This window comes from Phyllobates terribilis, unplaced genomic scaffold, assembly GCF_046119375.1.
Source record: "Phyllobates terribilis strain yellow unplaced genomic scaffold, ASM4611937v1 Scaffold_9__5_contigs__length_417890890, whole genome shotgun sequence".
Classification (NCBI taxonomy): Eukaryota; Metazoa; Chordata; class Amphibia; order Anura; family Dendrobatidae; genus Phyllobates; species Phyllobates terribilis.
This window is the reverse complement of record NW_027362769.1, coordinates 259287008-259305320: the sequence shown is the minus strand read 5'-3', so window position 1 is coordinate 259305320 and position 18313 is coordinate 259287008. Positions and strand designations below refer to the sequence as shown.

Below are 18313 nucleotides of genomic sequence, written 5' to 3'. Positions count from 1 at the left end.
TCTCTCGTCGGCGTCCCGCGGTGTACTTGCAGGACCTGCGGTGATGTCATTTGGTCAGCTGATGGTCACGTGACCATCAACTGACTAAATGACGTCACCGCAGGTCCTGACAGTACACCGAAGAGAGAGGACGCTGCCGGGAGGAGACCGGAGAGGTGAGTATACAGGTTTTTTCTATTTTTAACTTTTTAATTATTTTTTTTTTTACTATAGATGCAGCATTTAAAGCATCTAAGTTGGTCACACAATATAAATCCATGCCTGTTACATGGATTTATATTGTGTGACCAACTTGTCAAGCCCTTTTCCAAGTGATGCTCAAAATCGCTTGGAAAACTGCTTGAAAAAACACATGCGAAAACGCATGTAAAAACGCTTCTCTCTTGCAGAAAAAACGCATGTAAATCTGCATGCGTTTTTTTCTGCCTGAGAGAGGCAAAAACGCACTGTATCAAATCACGGATCCTGCACGTCCTGGATACCTGAAGGATCTTTCAAATCATGTGATCAGTCAGGAGAAATTTCAATATGTGGCAATGTATACTGTGTGTGTGACTAATTGATGATGTAGCTTAGTTGTGTGTGTTTGATGATGCAGCAGAACTGTGGGCGCTTGTAATAGGCATGCACCAGTGTTGTGTATGTTTGAACTGCAGAGAGTGTATGTAATGTGAGTGCTATAAAGCTATATGTGTATAATACAGATGCTGCAGACACAATAACAATAGATCTATTACTTTGCTATATTTTTGTCCATTAGTGATATTGACCCCTCCAATATAACTAATTTCCAGTTAGTAGGAAATATGTTATTTTCTGCTGTCTAAACCTGGGGTGCGACTTCTAGTATGGCGCGTCCTGTAGTCCTAAAAGTCTGATCATTTACAGACAATAGATTCCCTTCAAGCCAAACCTCGTTTTTTCACAATCTTCATACATCCTTACTGACCAATCGTTCACAAAATAAAGTTTACTTTCACTTACCGATTACCCGATGTAGAATTTGAAATCCGAAAACGGATTTGCTCAATGGCGCTTTTCACTAACGGATCATTTGGATTGATTGATGGATGCACAACAAACTCCACCTGTCAAATCATTTTCAGCAACTGTTAGTTAAGACCTCGCAAACTATGAATAAGGCAGAACCGGAATATCTTACAGCCTTGTCTACTCTTTCTATGGTAAAATGCTAAAACTGGAAATAAACGGTCACATTCCCTCTTTCCCTGTCGCCTGCTCTTCGTTACCATTTCTTCATATACCAGCTACAATAGCAAAGTCCAAATCTGCATTTAACAGCACTTAGAGTGATATGGTGGGGGGTAAACATTATAGCCCACCCTCCGTGACTCATGGAAAGCCGCTAAGACTTGTCCACTACTCGGACAACCCCTGCTCAATTGCTATATTCCCCCCGTGTTAAATAACAGCAGCTTGTACTCCCCTGCAATGGTGGCACCGACTCTCCGGGGGACTTGCATGACTGAAATCTCCACCGTCCACCACTTGGTCCATGCCCCCATACACATTAGACTGGAAGCTGAACCAGTCTGCGGATTTGGCCAACGATAGTCTATTGTTTATGGGGGGCTTAAATCAACTATTGAAAGAAGAAGCTGTACCCCGGTTTTTATTTGGGTCACCATTTCCGCTCGGTGAAGCTACAGTAAATTATTAGATGTCAATGTCTCGATGACTGGCGAAGTACAGGCAGAGCAGGCGGCCATAGTGTGCATGTGTCACAGTGGTAAGTGAACGCACCTTTTTGCTGACGCCATCTTGCACGACCACAGTGTTGTACAGTCTAACAAGTCCTTCATGGGAAAGCCTCTGCACCAATCTCCGGATGGATTTTTTGCAGCATTTTGTAGAAACTCCGTCCTGTTTTTCTTGCTCTAAAATCATTTTCTGAAGACTATAAACATTAAAAACTCAATGTTAAAGGAGCCGTCTACCTCTGGGGACAATTTTAGCCATTTATTTATTTACATTTGTGTATTTAGGGTTAAAAATTATTTTTATAATTTGGTTTCATTACATATTTTGCACCGTTTTGGCTTTTACAGGCTCTTTGTTTGCCTGCACGCTTAACTTTGATGAGGTCTATGGTCATAAACTGGCTAAGAGGCGCACAGAAAAAGACAGATAAAATGATTACAAACTATCCCCTTGGACCATCAGAATGAGCTCACTGACAGATTCTCAGTTAAACCATTATACAGCCAGCAACGGCGCAACACAGAAGCTATAGAAGCCAAACAGTGCAAAATGTTTAATGCAAATTGTTCTTGACCTTCACAGTAACAAGTAATTTGCTCTAAATCTTTACTAGAAAGACTATGCAAATTGCCTCTTCAGAGAGGAAGAGGACTTGAACTCTATAGCGCCACCTATTGTAAGCAGCAATCCTACAAGCGATCACAATTGTCCCTTTAACGAGTCGTGCAATATGACTTAGGATAAAAGCCAAATCAGAATCTCAAATTGAAGACATGGTGTTTTGGGGTATTGCCCCTCGTCAGTGCAAAGTATGAGAACTGATTTGGCTAGGTGAGAGGCTCTGGACTGAGGTCTATGGGGTAACGTTTCTTCTTGTGGAGAATGACCTACCGGCTTTGTCATGCCATTGTAAGGAGGCCACCTGTTGGAAGCAGCAATCCTACAAGTCTCGTTAAAGGGTCGATAGTGACTTGTAGGATTGCTGCTTCCAACAGGTGGCGTTATAGAGTTCAAGTCCTCTTCCTCTCTGAAGAGGCAATTTGCATATTAAATTTCCTAGAGGAGCATTGCACGGCAAATAAGCCTTCTTACATTGGCAAAAAAAACAAAAACTAAACGCCAGAATTACACCTCGGCAAAAAAATGCAATAAAACGTTATCAAAACATCACAACTACCCCAAAAATTGTCACAAAAAAAAAAAAAAATAATAATTTGTAATAAATTTATAAAATAATAAAAAAACTGGATGAGTTTGGTATTATAATCATAATGACCTGGAGAATCATGCTGACATGTCATTTTTATCACACAATGAACGCTGTAAAAACAAAATCCCAAAAAAGAATGCCCTCTCCAATCCTTCCATTGTCCCTCATCTTTTCTACTACGTCTTCCATCATGCTTATTGGTTGGAATAATTCTGTGAAACCATTTTTTGCTGTCTATTTTTTCATTTTGGATGTACAATTCCGTTCTTATCCTTCACATGTTGCTTTGCTTCAGTTGATTCTGTACATATGACACGTTTACTCGTTTCTATATCACAGATGTTCCTGACGAAGATCCCTCACAGGTCGAAACGTTGGACACTATCTGGTCTTTATCTTTGGTGCCGCATAGGATAATTAATCTATTTTTTGCAAGCAAGAATAACCTACTTCATTTGTGTCAAGACAAAAATTGGCCGTGTAAAGGGCAACTTTCTAACTAAGAAAAATAACACATTAGGAGATGGAGATATAGATGATATTCTAATTTTTCCTCTTTCATTGTGTCCCCAAGATGTTAATCTTGCAGATAATTTAGCAATCGAGTTCCTAAGTATCCCATTGAACCAAAAGAATAAAATTATTAAAAAGAATGATTTTTACGTGAACAAGTTCTCCACTAATCGCAGATTCTTCACAGCTTCCACTATTATGTTTCTTCTCTTCAAGAGACGAACGGTTTCCCGGGACTTCTCCTGTATTCCAGGCTTACCGGATTTTTTACCTTTATTCCCTTCATTATCCTACATTTACATATAACACAAAATAGGTAAAGGGTTATTCCTAAGCTCACAATGCAGTTTTATAATAATGTACACATTTATTCAATTGTGTCAATATAATTCTGTTTTTATTCTGTACTATTTTGCTCATTTCTACCCCCCAAGAATGCCCCTCCAGGGTAGATGTATCCCCTAGTTGCCATTGGATCCGTCCCGCTGTAGATCTATTGCGCATGCTCTGTGCAGTCTCCTTCAGCTGGCTTCCTCCCAGTACAGCTCTGCCTCCTTCTCTGACATAGTATATTCTACTTATAGAACACACTATATGCTCTAGCAAAGTACTCTGCCTACTCTATTTCATCTTCTGCCATCTTCACCAGTATAGCAGCTAGAGTGGTTTTACATCAGAGTTAGCTGTCTACCAGCAGAGCTCAACTCTCCTGCACTCTGCCCTGCTATCACAACAGAGCTTGTAATAATTAGACAGGTCAGAGCCAAGCTGTGTTTGTTGCCTGCTGCTGACAGATCAGAGATGTGAAACTGCAAATATTGCTCCGTTAATGCATATGACAGAAGATAATCTTCTGCAATATGCATCAATGGAGCAGCATTTGTAGTTTTGGATCACTGATCTGTTAGCAGCAGGCAACAAACACAAATTAGCTCTGACCTGTCTAATTATTACAAGCTCTGTTGTGATAGCAGGGCAGAGTGCAGGAGAGTTGAGCTCTGCTGGTAGACAGCTAACTCTGATGTAAAACCACTCGGGTAGCTATACTGGTGAAGATGGTAGAAACATAGATGGGGGATGTAAAGCGGTCACGCAGTGGACTATACAGGAGTAGACAGTGCACAGAAGTATAAGGTGAATTCTACACTTAGATTAGCTGGATTGTAACTCAGAGAGGTCGGGTTAGTCAGGAGCCCCCAGGAGAGGGGTACAGGGGTCTGCAGCACTGAGGAGAAGCAAGCACTGCTGTGAAGTGTAATTTTAGCAGTGTAAGAATAGGACTGCCCATTTTGCAATGAGACGTTAAATACACAAAAAGGCAGATCAAGATATACACAAAAGTAGAAGAAATGTTAGGCTTAGTCTGAATATTAAAAAAGCTGGTCAGAGGTCCAAAGAAATGTTCCTCCTAAATATCTATTTAGTGTCATAATCTAAGCTATTTTCTAACATACTTACATTAAAAATTCCCTGTCCTTCCCCAACTACTCTATCTAAATGCTTTTCTATTTTTTTTTTTTACTTCCTTTTTGATGACGCTTCATTTGAGAATCCAATTGCATGCTGGGATACTCAAACCAAGCGTAATCAGGTGACAGAGGCTGCGGTCACTGACACAGCCCCTACCCTCTCCCTGAAACAGAGTGTTAGCGGCATTTTAACACTAGGTGTTCACTGGGGCGCCCATCAGCCCCCCGGTAACACAATTGCAGGATGCCGATGAGTTTATCTCCAGTGATGTCCAGATACAAACTGGGAGTCATAGCAGAACATAATTTTATTTACTATAAACTGCCATGCTGTGGTATTGTGAAATATACTGTAGGACTAGCAATCAAATGATCGCAGGTTCAAGTCCCCTGTGGACTGAAAAGTAAAAAAAAAAAATCTGAAATATTAAAACAATTAGAAAACACAAATATTTGAATCATTCCCCCTTTTTCCCAGTTAAAAATAAGGAAATGTAACAATTAAAAAAAAATAGTACATCTCATATTGCCGCACCCTTAGAAGCTCAGATCTTTCAAAATATAAAATAGTTTAACCCGTATGGTAAATGTTGTAAAGAAGAATGAAAAAACTAAACATTATTAAAATAAGAAGCAGTAAGCACAACGATGAAACTCTAATCATAAAATATCTGACCAAGAACTCTTCGATCACAGAGATCTCATCGTCATCCTCATCAGCAGACAGATTGGCCTCAAGCTGGAAACTGTCCAAACTACAGTCGTTTTCAGACGAAGGCATTTTGTCTACATCCACGGAAGCCATGCGCTTCATGAGAATTCTGGATACACCTGTGAAGACCACGTATGACCCAGGTTAAATACCAGTATGACGGCTTTATTTTTTGAGAGACCCATTTACAATCTACTATATAATTGTCTTATCCCGTCTGTCTGTCTGTCTGTCTGTCTGTCTGTCTGTCTGTCCTGGAAATCCCGCGTCGCTCATTGGTCCGGCAGCGGCCAATCAGCGCCGCGGGATTTCTGAAAAAAGATGGCGGCCGTTAGCGGCTCATCTGCGGGACGGAGCTCAGCGGCGATGCAGCCGGGAGATGAGCGCCGCGAGGCACACATCTGCCGGCCGGTAACAGCAGAAGGACCCCGACCGCCGGACCCATCTGCGGGACGGAGATGCAGCCGGGAGATGACCGACGCGAGGCGCTCATCTCCCGGCCGGTAGCAGCAGAAGGACAGCCGGCGCCGCTGACCTCCATGCGGAAGGGAGGACCGGGGAGCGGCGCTGCCGGTTGGGATACTTCTGCTGCGAGCGCCCGATCATGTCCCGGGTTCTGGCTGCGGAAGTACCCGCACAGGCAGCGCCGCTCCCCGGTCCTCACCAAGACGATTCGATGATTGGTCGCGGTCTTCGGACCCGACCAATCACTGATCTTACCGCAAAAGTTAAACACTACTGTGCTGATCGGGCAGGGTCCGCGACCAATCACCGATTTGGGCGGCAAATTTAAATATCGGCCGCGACCAATCACCGATCTTGGCTCCACATTTAAACACTGCTGTGCTGATTGGTCGCCGACGCTGGGCGCGACCAATCACCGATTTTGTCGCCACATTTAAATAGCGTTCGCGACCAATCAGCACAGCGGTGTTTAAATGTGGAGCCAAGATCGGTGATTGGTTGCTGCCGATATTTAAATTTGGCGCCCAAATCGGTGATTGGTCGCGGGCAGCGTCCGCGACCAATCAGCACAGTAGTGTTTGACTTTTGCGGCAAGATCAGTGATTGGTCGCGGGCCAAGACCGCGACTAATCACCGATTTGTGCGGCACATTTAAATAGCGGCCGCGACCAATTGGATGTCAGCGCCGCTCCCCGGTCCTCCCTTCACACCCTAGCCGCATGGATGTCAGCGGCACTGCCTGTGCAGCTACTTCCGCTGCGAGAACCCGGGACATGAGCGGGCGCTCGCAGAAGTATCCCGACCCGCAGCGCCGCTCCCCGGTCCTCCCTTCACACCCTAGCCGCTGATGTCCCCACAGTATCCGCATGGTGTTACAAAGGTCCGGACATTTGTGTTAAAAATCGCTGATTGGTCGCCGACGCTGGGCGCGACCAATCACCGATTTTGGCGCCACATTTAAACACCGCTGTACTGATTGGTCGCGGACGCTATTTAAATGTGGCGCCAAAATCGGTGATTGGTCGCGCCCAGCGTCGGCGACCAGTCAGCACAGCGGTGTTTAAATGTGGAGCAAAGATCGGTGATTGGTCGCGGCCGATATTTAAATTTGGCGCCCAAATTGGTGATTGGTCGCGGGCAGCGCCAGTGACCAATCAGCGATTTTTAACACAAATGTCCGGACCTTTGTAACACCATGCGGATACTGTGGGGACATCAGCGGCTAGGGTGTCAAGGGAGGACCGGGGAGCAGCGCTGCGGGTCGGGATACTTCTGCTGCTAGCAGTCGCTCATCTCCCGGCTTCTCGCAGCGGAAGTAGCCGCACAGGCAGCGGCGCTCCCCGGTACTCACTAATACGATTCCGCTCCCCGGTCCTCACCAATACGATTCGCTGATTGGTCGCGCTCTCCGCACGTGACCAATCAGTGATCTTGGCGCTAAAGTTAAACACGGCTCTGCTGATTGGTCGCGACCAATCAACGATTTGGGCGCCACATTTAAATAGCGGCCGCAACCAATCACCGATCTTGCCGCCACATTTAAACACAGCTGTGCTGATTGGTCGCGGCCGCCGGCCGCGACTAATCAGCAGAGCGGGGTTTAAATTTGGCGCTAATACTGCTGATTGGTCGCGGTCGCCGTCAGCGACCAATCAGCAGTATTGGCGCCAAATTTAAACCCCGCTCTGCTGATTGGTCGCGGTGGCCAGTCGCGACCAATCAGCGATTTTGGCGCCAAATTTAAACCCCGCTCTGCTGATTGGTCGGGGTTGCCGGCCGCGACTAATCAGCATTGTTGGCGCCAAATTGCCGGCCGCGACTAATCAGCATTATTGCTGCCAAATTTAAACACCGCTCTGCTGAATGGTCGCGGCCGTGACCAATCACCATTATTGGCGCCAAATTTAAACACCGCTTTGCTGATTGGTCGCGACCGCCGGCCGCAACCAATCAGCATTATTGGTGCAAAATTTAAACCCCGCTCTGCTGATTAGTCGCGACCGCCGGCCGTGACCAATCAGCGATATAGTCGCCAAATTTCAAGACCGCTTTGCTGATGGGTCGCGGTTGCTGGCCGCGACCAATCAGCGATTTTGGCGCCAAATTTAAACACCGCTCTGCTGATTGAGCCCGGTCTGCCGCATACATATTCTAGAATACCCGATGCGTTAGAATCGGGCCACCATCTAGTAATTAGAATAAATGGCTGACAACAAAAATCTACAGAGAACATTTCCTCCCCATCTGCAGAAAGGATTGTGTTGACCAGATCCATGAAACCACTGATCATCGGTGGTGTGTAAACCCAACGTGATTAATAATGTAATCTCATCATTATGGGCTCCTCAACAAGCAGCAGCTATCTGGAGACGATGGCAGGACCAGGCACAAAAACCTCTCCAGGATGCCCCTTCTTTAAGCTATGTGCCCACGATGCAGAAATGCTCCGGATTTTTTCCTGAGCGTTTCTGCACCTCCCTGACAGAAAAAATACATGCGGATTGTACATGTGTTTTTCCTGCCAGGGACAAGCGGGTGTGAAGCGTTCTTCACATGCATTTCCGCATGCGGGTTGACAAGCGCTTTCCAAGCGATTTTAGCATCACCTGGAAAGTGCTTGTCAACTTGGTCACACTATATAAATCCATGCAAACGGCATGGATTTATATAGTGTGACCATAAAAGAATGGTAAAAAATAATTATTATACTTACCTTCTGAGGGCCCCCGGTGTCCTTATCCGATCCGTTCTGGCTTGCCGGCAGCTCGCGATGATCTAAAAGGACCTGCCTTGACAGGTAACATGACTAAATGACGTCTTGGCAAGTCCTTTTAGACCATCGCGAGCTGCCAGCAAGCCAGGACGGATCGGATAAGGACAAGGGGGCCATCAGAAGGTAAGTATAATGTATATTTTTTATTTTATTCATTTTTTTAACAGGTACTATGGTACCCGGGTCTGGAGGAGAGTCTCCTCTTCTCCAAACCCGGGTACCATCCGCACATTGAACCTCATGATATCCGTGTGCATATGTAGTAATGCGGATGTCATGCGGTCCAATGCAAGTCAATGGCGGCGAAAACTCCGCGCTTCCGCAAAATAATTGGTAGTGCTGCGGATTTTTCCGCAATGATAATCCGCAGCGGAAATTTCCGCAGCATGTGCACTGCACATGGGGATTATCATTGGGAAACATGGCAGACCTTCTACCAAGCGTTTTTTAAGCGTTTCTGCAGTGGAATTGCCTCTGCGGAAACGCTTAAAAAATGCATAGTGGGCACACAGCTTTATGGTATTACCGGATCATGTAAAACAATATAGCTGGGGGCTTTCCCAAATATATTCATCTCTAGAAAAGCAGTAAGATGCCTGCCTTACCCCTTGATGTAGGCAGAGGAGTGCTGGAAGTGGCAGCACCACCCAGAAATGAACCTGATTCCTCCGTTCTTGGCCGTTTGCTGCTTCTCGGCTCCTCCTCCGAGTTCGGAGCTTCTTCTGAGGGCTTACTTTCAGGAGATGCTTCCTTGTCTCCACCAACGCTATGAGCAGGTGTCAAGTTAAGCATGGACAATTTATCACTTCTTGCTTTTTCCTCCATTAACTGTTTCCGCAATTCGCTTTCCTCAACAAACACATGAGAAATGAACTTTGTTGTCCTCTGACGCCCTTCATCCTCCATGAAACCCTAAAACGGACAGTAAACATGATACTTAAAAAGATTGTGAAAATATTGTATGAGGAAACGTTTGATTGTTCTTTGACAAGGGTGGTACACAGCCATTCCGCAAGCATTATAAGAGGGGGACCCAAAAAAATTGCACACTCCTGCTGTAGAATTTATTTTAAGAAAAAGGACAAATACGTAATTTTTCAACACAATCCCCCTGCTTTTCACTACACTCTGTCCATCTGTAATGAAGCTCTCGTATTCCCTCATTAAGAAATATTTTAGATTGAGCTGCAGCCACCAATGCTCCTCTGTCTTTACCTGCTCAACAGACGTGAATCGTCATGTTTGTCACATAATCCAATGTCAACCCAACACAATCAGCTCAATGGCCAGAATCAGCTCCATGTTGTCATCAGCCGTGGACGGGCATTCAGCTCCTTCTTCTGCATGACTGACACTTGTGTGACCTTCATTAACAAAACACTTTTTCCATTCTGTGCACAAAGTCTTTAATAAATATTGGCACCAGACTCACCCTCAGATCTATAAAGCTAATCCCTGCCCGACGCTGTAGGCTTTCCTGAACAGATATGTTTTCAGGTTACGTCTTACAGTTTCTATTGTGGGAGACATTGGCAGTGCTGAGGCACTGAACGGCAGAGGACCGGATGCCCGGGAGAAGTCTTGGAGATGATTGGGTGAGGGACGTACGAGAGCAGAGCACAGAAAGAATTCTTGTGAGGACAGGAGGTTACGTCTGGGGAGGTATCTGCAGGACAGTTTGGAGATGTATATGGGAGAGAATTATGGATGGCCTTGTAAGTCGTTTTTAGTAGATTAAACTGGATTTGCTGAGGGATTGGAACTGAGTGAAGGGATTGGCAGAGGGAAGAAGCAAAGGAGTAGAGAGGGGAGAGGTGGATTAATCGGGCAGAGGAGTTAAAGCCCCACTCCAGCGGTTTTTTTTTATTTCAGCGCTGGAGTGGCGCTACTAATCTAAGTTCCTTGTTCCTAGTATTATACTAACCAGCCGCCGTCTTCAGCTCTTCCCAGTGCCGCTCCGGTCCCGCAGCGCCATCCTGTGACTGGAATTTCTGACTGACCATAAGTCAGGCGTAATGGTCACAAGCTCTCAGTGTAATCTATGAGAGCTTCATTCTTGCTTATATTGAGCTGCGACTTACGGATCACCCAGCAAACACTGGAATGATCCAGCAGGTCACTAAGCACTGGAGACCAACTGGAGTGGGGCTGATCAGAGATGAAGACGGCGGCTGGTGAGCATAAGACAAGATGTAGTGAACTTAGATTAGCAGCACCACTCCAGCACTGCAATAAAAAAAATGGTGAAGTGGAGCTGTAAGAACAGACTGTTGCAGTAGTTGAAGAGGGTGCTACAGTGTGCGCTAGCATCTTAGATTCGGGGTTGAGAAAATGATGAAGTCTGGGAATATTTTTGAGTTGGAGGCGGCAGGAGGTGGGATCAGGGTTTGGAGGACAGGGCAGAGTGAAGGGATACATCGAGGCAGCAGCTTGTGATAAAGGTGGAAAAGTGGCGTCATTTCTTGTGATAGATCAGGTAGAGGAGCTGAGGGAGATGGGAGGGAAGAGGATGAGTTTGGTTTTGTCCACACAGAGTTTCAGAAAATGTGATGAGAAGGAGGAGAATATGGCTGATAGACACTCCGGGATTCTGGACAGCAGAGAGGTGACGTCTGGGCCAGAGAGGTAGATGTAAGGGTCATCAGGGTATAGGTGGTACCGGAAGCCAGGCGACTATCCGTATATAAAATAGAATAATATGTGGTCCAATACAGCTATAGATCCAGACTTCATTTTTATTAGCCATCCTCACACACAATGTGAACCAATAGAAAAAGAAAAAGAGATAGTAAAGAAAAAAAATGGAAGTAGTGATTTATATGTGGAAGGGAGGGGAAATGAAAATCAGAAAAAGCAGAAAAGAAGCGCAAGCGTCTGACCTTAATGAGCATGTGTCTCTCTAACAACCGGCACATCATTCGGGCCTCCAGATTCCCGACATTCATTGCCATTTTGATTTCTCTTTGGGAAATTCCTTTTGTTCCTCGATTTTCAACTGCAAAAAAACCCCACAAAATTATAGTAGATTGTGAGGAGTCAGGATGGGAAAAGATGGGGCTCCTAGCTTTCAAAGACATAAACCAGTGTCTATATAGGGTTAAAGGGGTTGTTACCTTTAAGCAAATGTTAATCCCCCACTGCATGTTATTCTATAGAAACAAACTGTGCTGTACTCATCTTCCCCGGGTCCTCCAGCAAGTCTCCACCACTGTCCCCAGTGTCTGGTTGCAGTGCTGACCTGAGGTCCGCTGAGCGGCAGCCAATCAGTGGGCGCTCGGTCTATATGGGAGCGACTGACTAGAGCCGCCGAGGTCACCGATTGGCTGCCGCACTGTCGACATGATGTGAGCACCGCAGCTAAAGCACAAGCGGCGAGACTGACTGGTGGATCTAGGACAGGCGAGTTTTTATTTTATTCCTGCTGCTCCCCTAGGTTTTCAGCTTTTTACTTTTTTAACATCCGCCATACAGTTCCAGAGATATGGGCCTTTTTATTTAGTGCTATTTTCCTATGGTCTTTACAAGGGGACTTGGCTCTCAGGTTAATCATACAGAGCAGCCTAAAGACATGCCCATGAGGAATTCTGAGAGCCACGCCCCCTTGGTAAAGACCATAAAAAAGCCCATAATTCTGGAACTGGATGGCGGATTATAAACAAAAAAATGCAGAATACTCAGGGGAGCACCAAGAATAAAAGATAAAAAACTGGACACTTCTGACATGGTGACAGGTCACCTTTAAAAGGGGTCGTTCTATCTGAAACATTGCTGACACACTGACAGGATATACCTTTAAATGTCCGATAGATGAGAGACCCCAGATGGGAACACCCCTATAAGAGCATTCTGATGGACAACTTCACATGAAGGATTTATAGCACTGACTCTAAAAAAAAAATCTACTTTTTAACTAAATGAAGTCAAACAAATAAGAGGCCAATTAGATTAACTGGATAAAACATTTAATCTGGAATTCCCCATACACATAAATAAGCAAAATGCTCGTTGTATTATATTAAGTGGATGAAAAAATTGACTCTAGCAGCACTTATCTTCCGGGGAACAAAAGATCAACAAGATTAACTTCTCCAACCCCTTTTTCTGTGGACGGGGAAGAGTCAACTGTGACTGTACACAGACCAGATACAATCTTTGTTTTATGGAGGAGAAATTGTATTTTGTAGCATTGTGTTGGGGTACATATAAATTACGTCGTAATTTCTAAATTTTTATTAGCCATGGAAATACATATTTAAAAAAAACACATCTATGGTTTAGTTTTTAAAGTTTAGATTTTTTACTGTTCAAGTTTCACACCAAAGTACCCTGAATGAATTCTCCGGGTTATTACATATGCCTAATATGTGTATGTTTTTGCATGCATGTACTAAAATGTCTTTTTATATGAAAAAAAAAAATTAACATTATTTTTTCTGCGATGGGGATTTTTTACAGCTTTTATTTATTAGATTTTTTTTTTTTTGTACAAAATTTGTTCCCAAAGAGATCATCCAAGCTAAAACTCTCTGGGGAACTTTTTTTCCCCCCACTTTATTGATCAGCTGTGCTTTCTCAGCATCAGTCTCTGAGGTTTTTTTTTAAGGGGATTAATGGTTGGTTAATGAAAAATATGAAAATAAACGTAGGCTGAGCACAGATATTCCACAAAAAGATAACCCATCAAATTAAGTAAGTAAAAGACTAAAGACATTTCTTTATTCCTCCGTATTAGTAGATCATCAACAAAAACTGCATTATCTGATCAGAAGATGCATAATTTGATCCAATAATCAACCAAAAGCTGTGCAGAACAATAAAGAAAAGCCCCTCTAGTACAATACTACCTACAGTAATACTGGTCTTAGAGTTACTAAGTACAGGAAAATACCTACTGAGCTCATAGGTTTGGGTTAACATATCCTTCTCATAGATGATATCTACTGGCAAAGAGGTTTTTAGATCTTCCTCAGCTTCATTATCTTCATTTTTTTTCTTATATTCTTTGAGAAGCTTCATACATCGGATCATTATATCAGTACCTGTAAAAAAAGGGAAAAAAAAAAAAAAAAAGAACCCATTATATTTTCGGCCTTGACACATTTGTTCCTAATAATACAGGAGTTTTATGTAAGTGCTTAGTTCTACACAGCAGAAGATCTGATAACGCTGCGCACCTTTCTTGGTCTTGAAGTGTTCTGCTTCTGGCTGAAGCTCCAGTAATGGTATAGAAATGATTTGTATAATTCCAGCATTTCCCATACAATTATAAAGCCTCTTAAAAAGGCGTTCGGGCACACCCTGCAAATGAAGAAGGCAAATCAAGGCATTAATCAAAGTAATTAGCCATAAGCACAAAATCAGACGATCAATGGATGCCAACTTAAAGAAGTTGTCCACTACTTTTCCATAGGATAGGGCATCAATATATGATCAGCCAGGGTCCCGCATGCGGCACCCCCGCTGATCAGCTGTTATCGGTGGCCGGAAGTGCTCACCTGCGGGGCTCCGCCATCAAGTGGTAAACAATTCAATTGAATGGGAGGCGGATGTGCAGTACACCGCGGTGGCCACTACCACTTGACGGCGGAGCCCCGCAGGTGAGCACTTCTGGCCGCCGGCACCGATAACAGCTGATCAGTGGGGGAGCAGCGTGCGGGACTCTGGCTGATCATACATTGATGACATATCCTACAGATGTAAAAGTAGTGGACAACCCCTTTAACTGGTAGCCTGGAGAGCGCTCAGCCTGGACCAGAGGAGCGACAATGCTAATAGTCTGAACGGTCAGCCTTCAGGAGCGCACTACCCGGTTACCAAGACAGTGGGGCACTACTCAAGGTTAATCAGGAGAAAACTTTAATATATTGTATTTTTAATATTAGGAGGTACCAATAATGGTAATTCTATTAGAAATGAAAGCAGCATGAAAAGGGGCCAGAGAGACTGATTCCAGGGTTGTGTCACTTACTAGGTTGTGTGCTGCAGTTTCAATACAATCAAGGAGATTATCACTGCTGGGCAGGTGCAGACAGTCCAGCTAATGTGTAACTCCGCCCCCACCACTGATTGGCAGCTTGCTAACAGTGTACACAGGGAGCAGCCAGACAGGGGTGTGGGCGGGGTTATACTCAGAGCAGCATTCTGAGCACTGCTATATCAACAGCAGGGATTGTATCAAAACTGCACCAAGCAGCCCAGTAAGTGACCCATCAATAGAATCAGGCTCAATGCTACTCAGGGGCTGACTGGCAAATTTTAGCCTGGGGAGCAAACAGAGAGCAGTAGCCCATCCTTAAAGGGGTTGTCCAGTTTTAAGCTACAAGTCTGCAGTCACTCTGGTCCCGGCACCGGGCGCTCATGTGATCTGCATATTACTCTCGGCCACATTCCGACTAGACTGTTTCTGGCCTTGCTCAATACACTTGCATTGGTCAAGGCCGTGTAAATCTTGTATGGCACTGGACCTCATGTATGCTATTCACAAACTTGCAGTCACAGACCCGCTGCTCCTGGCACCGGAGAATCGTCACGGGTGACGTTGCAGCCCATGACCTGTCACTGACAGTACGACCTGATCTGCAGGAAAGCTCAGACTCCTGCAATAACTCACCGTGAGCCCCAGCAGAGCGGCCGCTGACCAGACAATATACAGTCCTGTCTGGCGTTATCAGGAGGTGAGCAGCGTCCTGCTACCTGCTCACTGGAGATCTGCTGCCCAGACACTGTCATCACCTCATGCAGGGCTCAGGCGCGCTGTGACACATCTCTTCAGCAGGCGCAGCCCGCACAGCCTGCAGTGGGCATGTTTGCATCTCTGCCATGTCGCCTGACCAGCATCAACCACAATCGAAGGTACAGTGCCAGCTCCCCGGCGGCCCTGAACAGATGCTTGGGGACCAGCCCGGGGGCATTTGCCCTTCTGCCTCCTGGCACAGCCCACCCCTCCTCCACTACATTATGCTGATCTCAGATTACATAGCAAAAAAACTGCTGACAGATTCCCTTTAAAAGTAACCTGTATTGTTGCTAATAGAGAAGCATTTACAGTCTACTGTAGCCTCATGGGGCTGACTAAAGAGGAAAGCATACACTTGTAAAATACATGAGGGGGAAAGGAGCAAGGAGGACGAGAGGGCAGCGAGAGAGGAGAGGACAGAGGGGGCAGCGAGAGAGGAGAGGACAGAGGGGGCAGCGAGAGGGGAGAGGACAGAGGGGGCAGCAGGAGAGGACAGAGGGGGCAGCAGGAGAGGACAGAGGGGGCATCGAGAGAGAGGAGAGGACAGAGGGGGCAGCGAGAGAGAGGAGAGGACAGAGGGGGCAGCGAGAGGGGAGAGGACAGAGGGGGCAGCGAGAGGGGAGAGGACAGAGGGGGCAGCGAGAGGGGAGAGGACAGAGGGGGCAGCGAGAGGGGAGAGGACAGAGGGGGCAGCAGGAGAGGACAGAGGGGGCATCGAGAGAGAGGAGAGGACAGAGGGGGCAGCGAGAGAGAGGAGAGGACAGAGGGGGCAGCGAGAGAGAGGAGAGGACAGAGGGGGCAGCGAGAGAGAGGAGAGGACAGAGGGGGCAGCGAGAGAGAGGAGAGGACAGAGGGGGCAGCGAGAGAGAGGAGAGGACAGAGGGGGCAGCGAGAGAGAGGAGAGGACAGAGGGGGCATCGAGAGAAAGGAGAGGACAGAGGGGGCATCGAGAGAAAGGAGAGGACAGAGGGGGCATCGAGAGAGAGGAGAGGACAGAGGGGGCATCGAGAGAGAGGAGAGGACAGAGGGGGCATCGAGAGAGAGGAGAGGACAGAGGGGGCATCGAGAGAGAGGAGAGGACAGAGGGGGCATCGAGAGAGAGGAGAGGACAGAGGGGGCATCGAGAGAGAGGAGAGGACAGAGGGGGCATCGAGAGAGAGGAGAGGACAGAGGGGGCATCGAGAGAGAGGAGAGGACAGAGGGGGCATCGAGAGAGAGGAGAGGACAGAGGGGGCATCGAGAGAGAGGAGAGGACAGAGGGGGCATCGAGAGAGAGGAGAGGACAGAGGGGGCAGCGAGAGGGGAGAGGACAGAGGGGGCAGCGAGAGGGGAGAGGACAGAGGGGGCAGCGAGAGGGGAGAGGACAGAGGGGGCAGCGAGAGAGGAGAGGACAGAGGGGGCAGCGAGAGGGGAGAGGACAGAGGGGGCAGCAGGAGAGGACAGAGGGGGCATCGAGAGAGAGGAGAGGACAGAGGGGGCATCGAGAGAGAGGAGAGGACAGAGGGGGCAGCGAGAGAGAGGAGAGGACAGAGGGGGCAGCGAGAGAGAGGAGAGGACAGAGGGGGCAGCGAGAGAGAGGAGAGGACAGAGGGGGCAGCGAGAGAGAGGAGAGGACAGAGGGGGCAGCGAGAGAGAGGAGAGGACAGAGGGGGCAGCGAGAGAGAGGAGAGGACAGAGGGGGCAGCGAGAGAGAGGAGAGGACAGAGGGGGCAGCGAGAGAGAGGAGAGGACAGAGGGGGCAGCGAGAGAGAGGAGAGGACAGAGGGGGCAGCGAGAGAAAGGAGAGGACAGAGGGGGCATCGAGAGAAAGGAGAGGACAGAGGGGGCATCGAGAGAGAGGAGAGGACAGAGGGGGCATCGAGAGAGAGGAGAGGACAGAGGGGGCATCGAGAGAGAGGAGAGGACAGAGGGGGCATCGAGAGAGAGGAGAGGACAGAGGGGGCATCGAGAGAGAGGAGAGGACAGAGGGGGCATCGAGAGAGAGGAGAGGACAGAGGGGGCATCAAGAGAGAGGAGAGGACAGAGGGGGCATCGAGAGAGAGGAGAGGACAGAGGGGGCATCGAGAGAGAGGAGAGGACAGAGGGGGCATCGAGAGAGAGGAGAGGACAGAGGGGGCATCGAGAGAGAGGAGAGGACAGAGGGGGCAGCGAGAGAAAGGAGAGGACAGAGGGGGCATCGAGAGAAAGGAGAGGACAGAGGGGGCATCGAGAGAAAGGAGAGGACAGAGGGGGCATCGAGAGAGAGGAGAGGACAGAGGGGGCAGCGAGAGAGGAGAGGACAGCGAGAGAGAGGAGAGGACAGAGAGGGCAGCGAGAGAGAGGAGAGGACAGAGAGGGCAGCGAGAGAGAGGAGAGGACAGAGGGGGCAGCGAGAGAGGAGAGGACAGAGGGCAGCGAGAGAGAGGAGAGGACAGAGGGGGCAGCAAGAGAGAGGAGAGGACAGAGGGGGCAGCAAGAGAGAGGAGAGGACAGAGGGGGCAGCGAGAGAGAGGAGAGGACAGAGGGGGCAGCGAGAGAGGAGAGGACAGAGGGCAGCGAGAGAGAGGAGAGGACAGAGGGGGCAGCGAGAGAGAGGAGAGGACAGAGGGGGCAGCGAGAGAGGAGAGGACAGAGGGGGCAGCGAGAGAGGAGAGGACAGAGGGGGCAGCGAGAGAGGAGAGGACAGAGGGGGCAGCGAGAGAGGAGAGGACAGAGAGGGCAGCGAGAGAGAGGA

General features: G+C 47.4%; 1 protein-coding gene across 1 annotated transcript in view; it reads right to left on the bottom strand.

The window, feature by feature from the left end:
* The window catches only part of GTF3C1 (general transcription factor IIIC subunit 1), a 93069-nt gene that overhangs the window by 64020 nt on the left and 10736 nt on the right, over positions 1-18313 (bottom strand). Inside the window, exons 6-13 of the mRNA XM_073647805.1 lie at positions 14039-14162; positions 13757-13903; positions 11744-11859; positions 9470-9776; positions 5591-5745; positions 3596-3735; positions 1765-1918; positions 985-1088 (exon numbers count right to left, since the gene is read on the bottom strand). Coding sequence (XP_073503906.1) covers positions 985-1088; positions 1765-1918; positions 3596-3735; positions 5591-5745; positions 9470-9776; positions 11744-11859; positions 13757-13903; positions 14039-14162 — 1247 coding nt within the window. The remainder of the gene's footprint in view (positions 1-984; positions 1089-1764; positions 1919-3595; positions 3736-5590; positions 5746-9469; positions 9777-11743; positions 11860-13756; positions 13904-14038; positions 14163-18313) is intronic.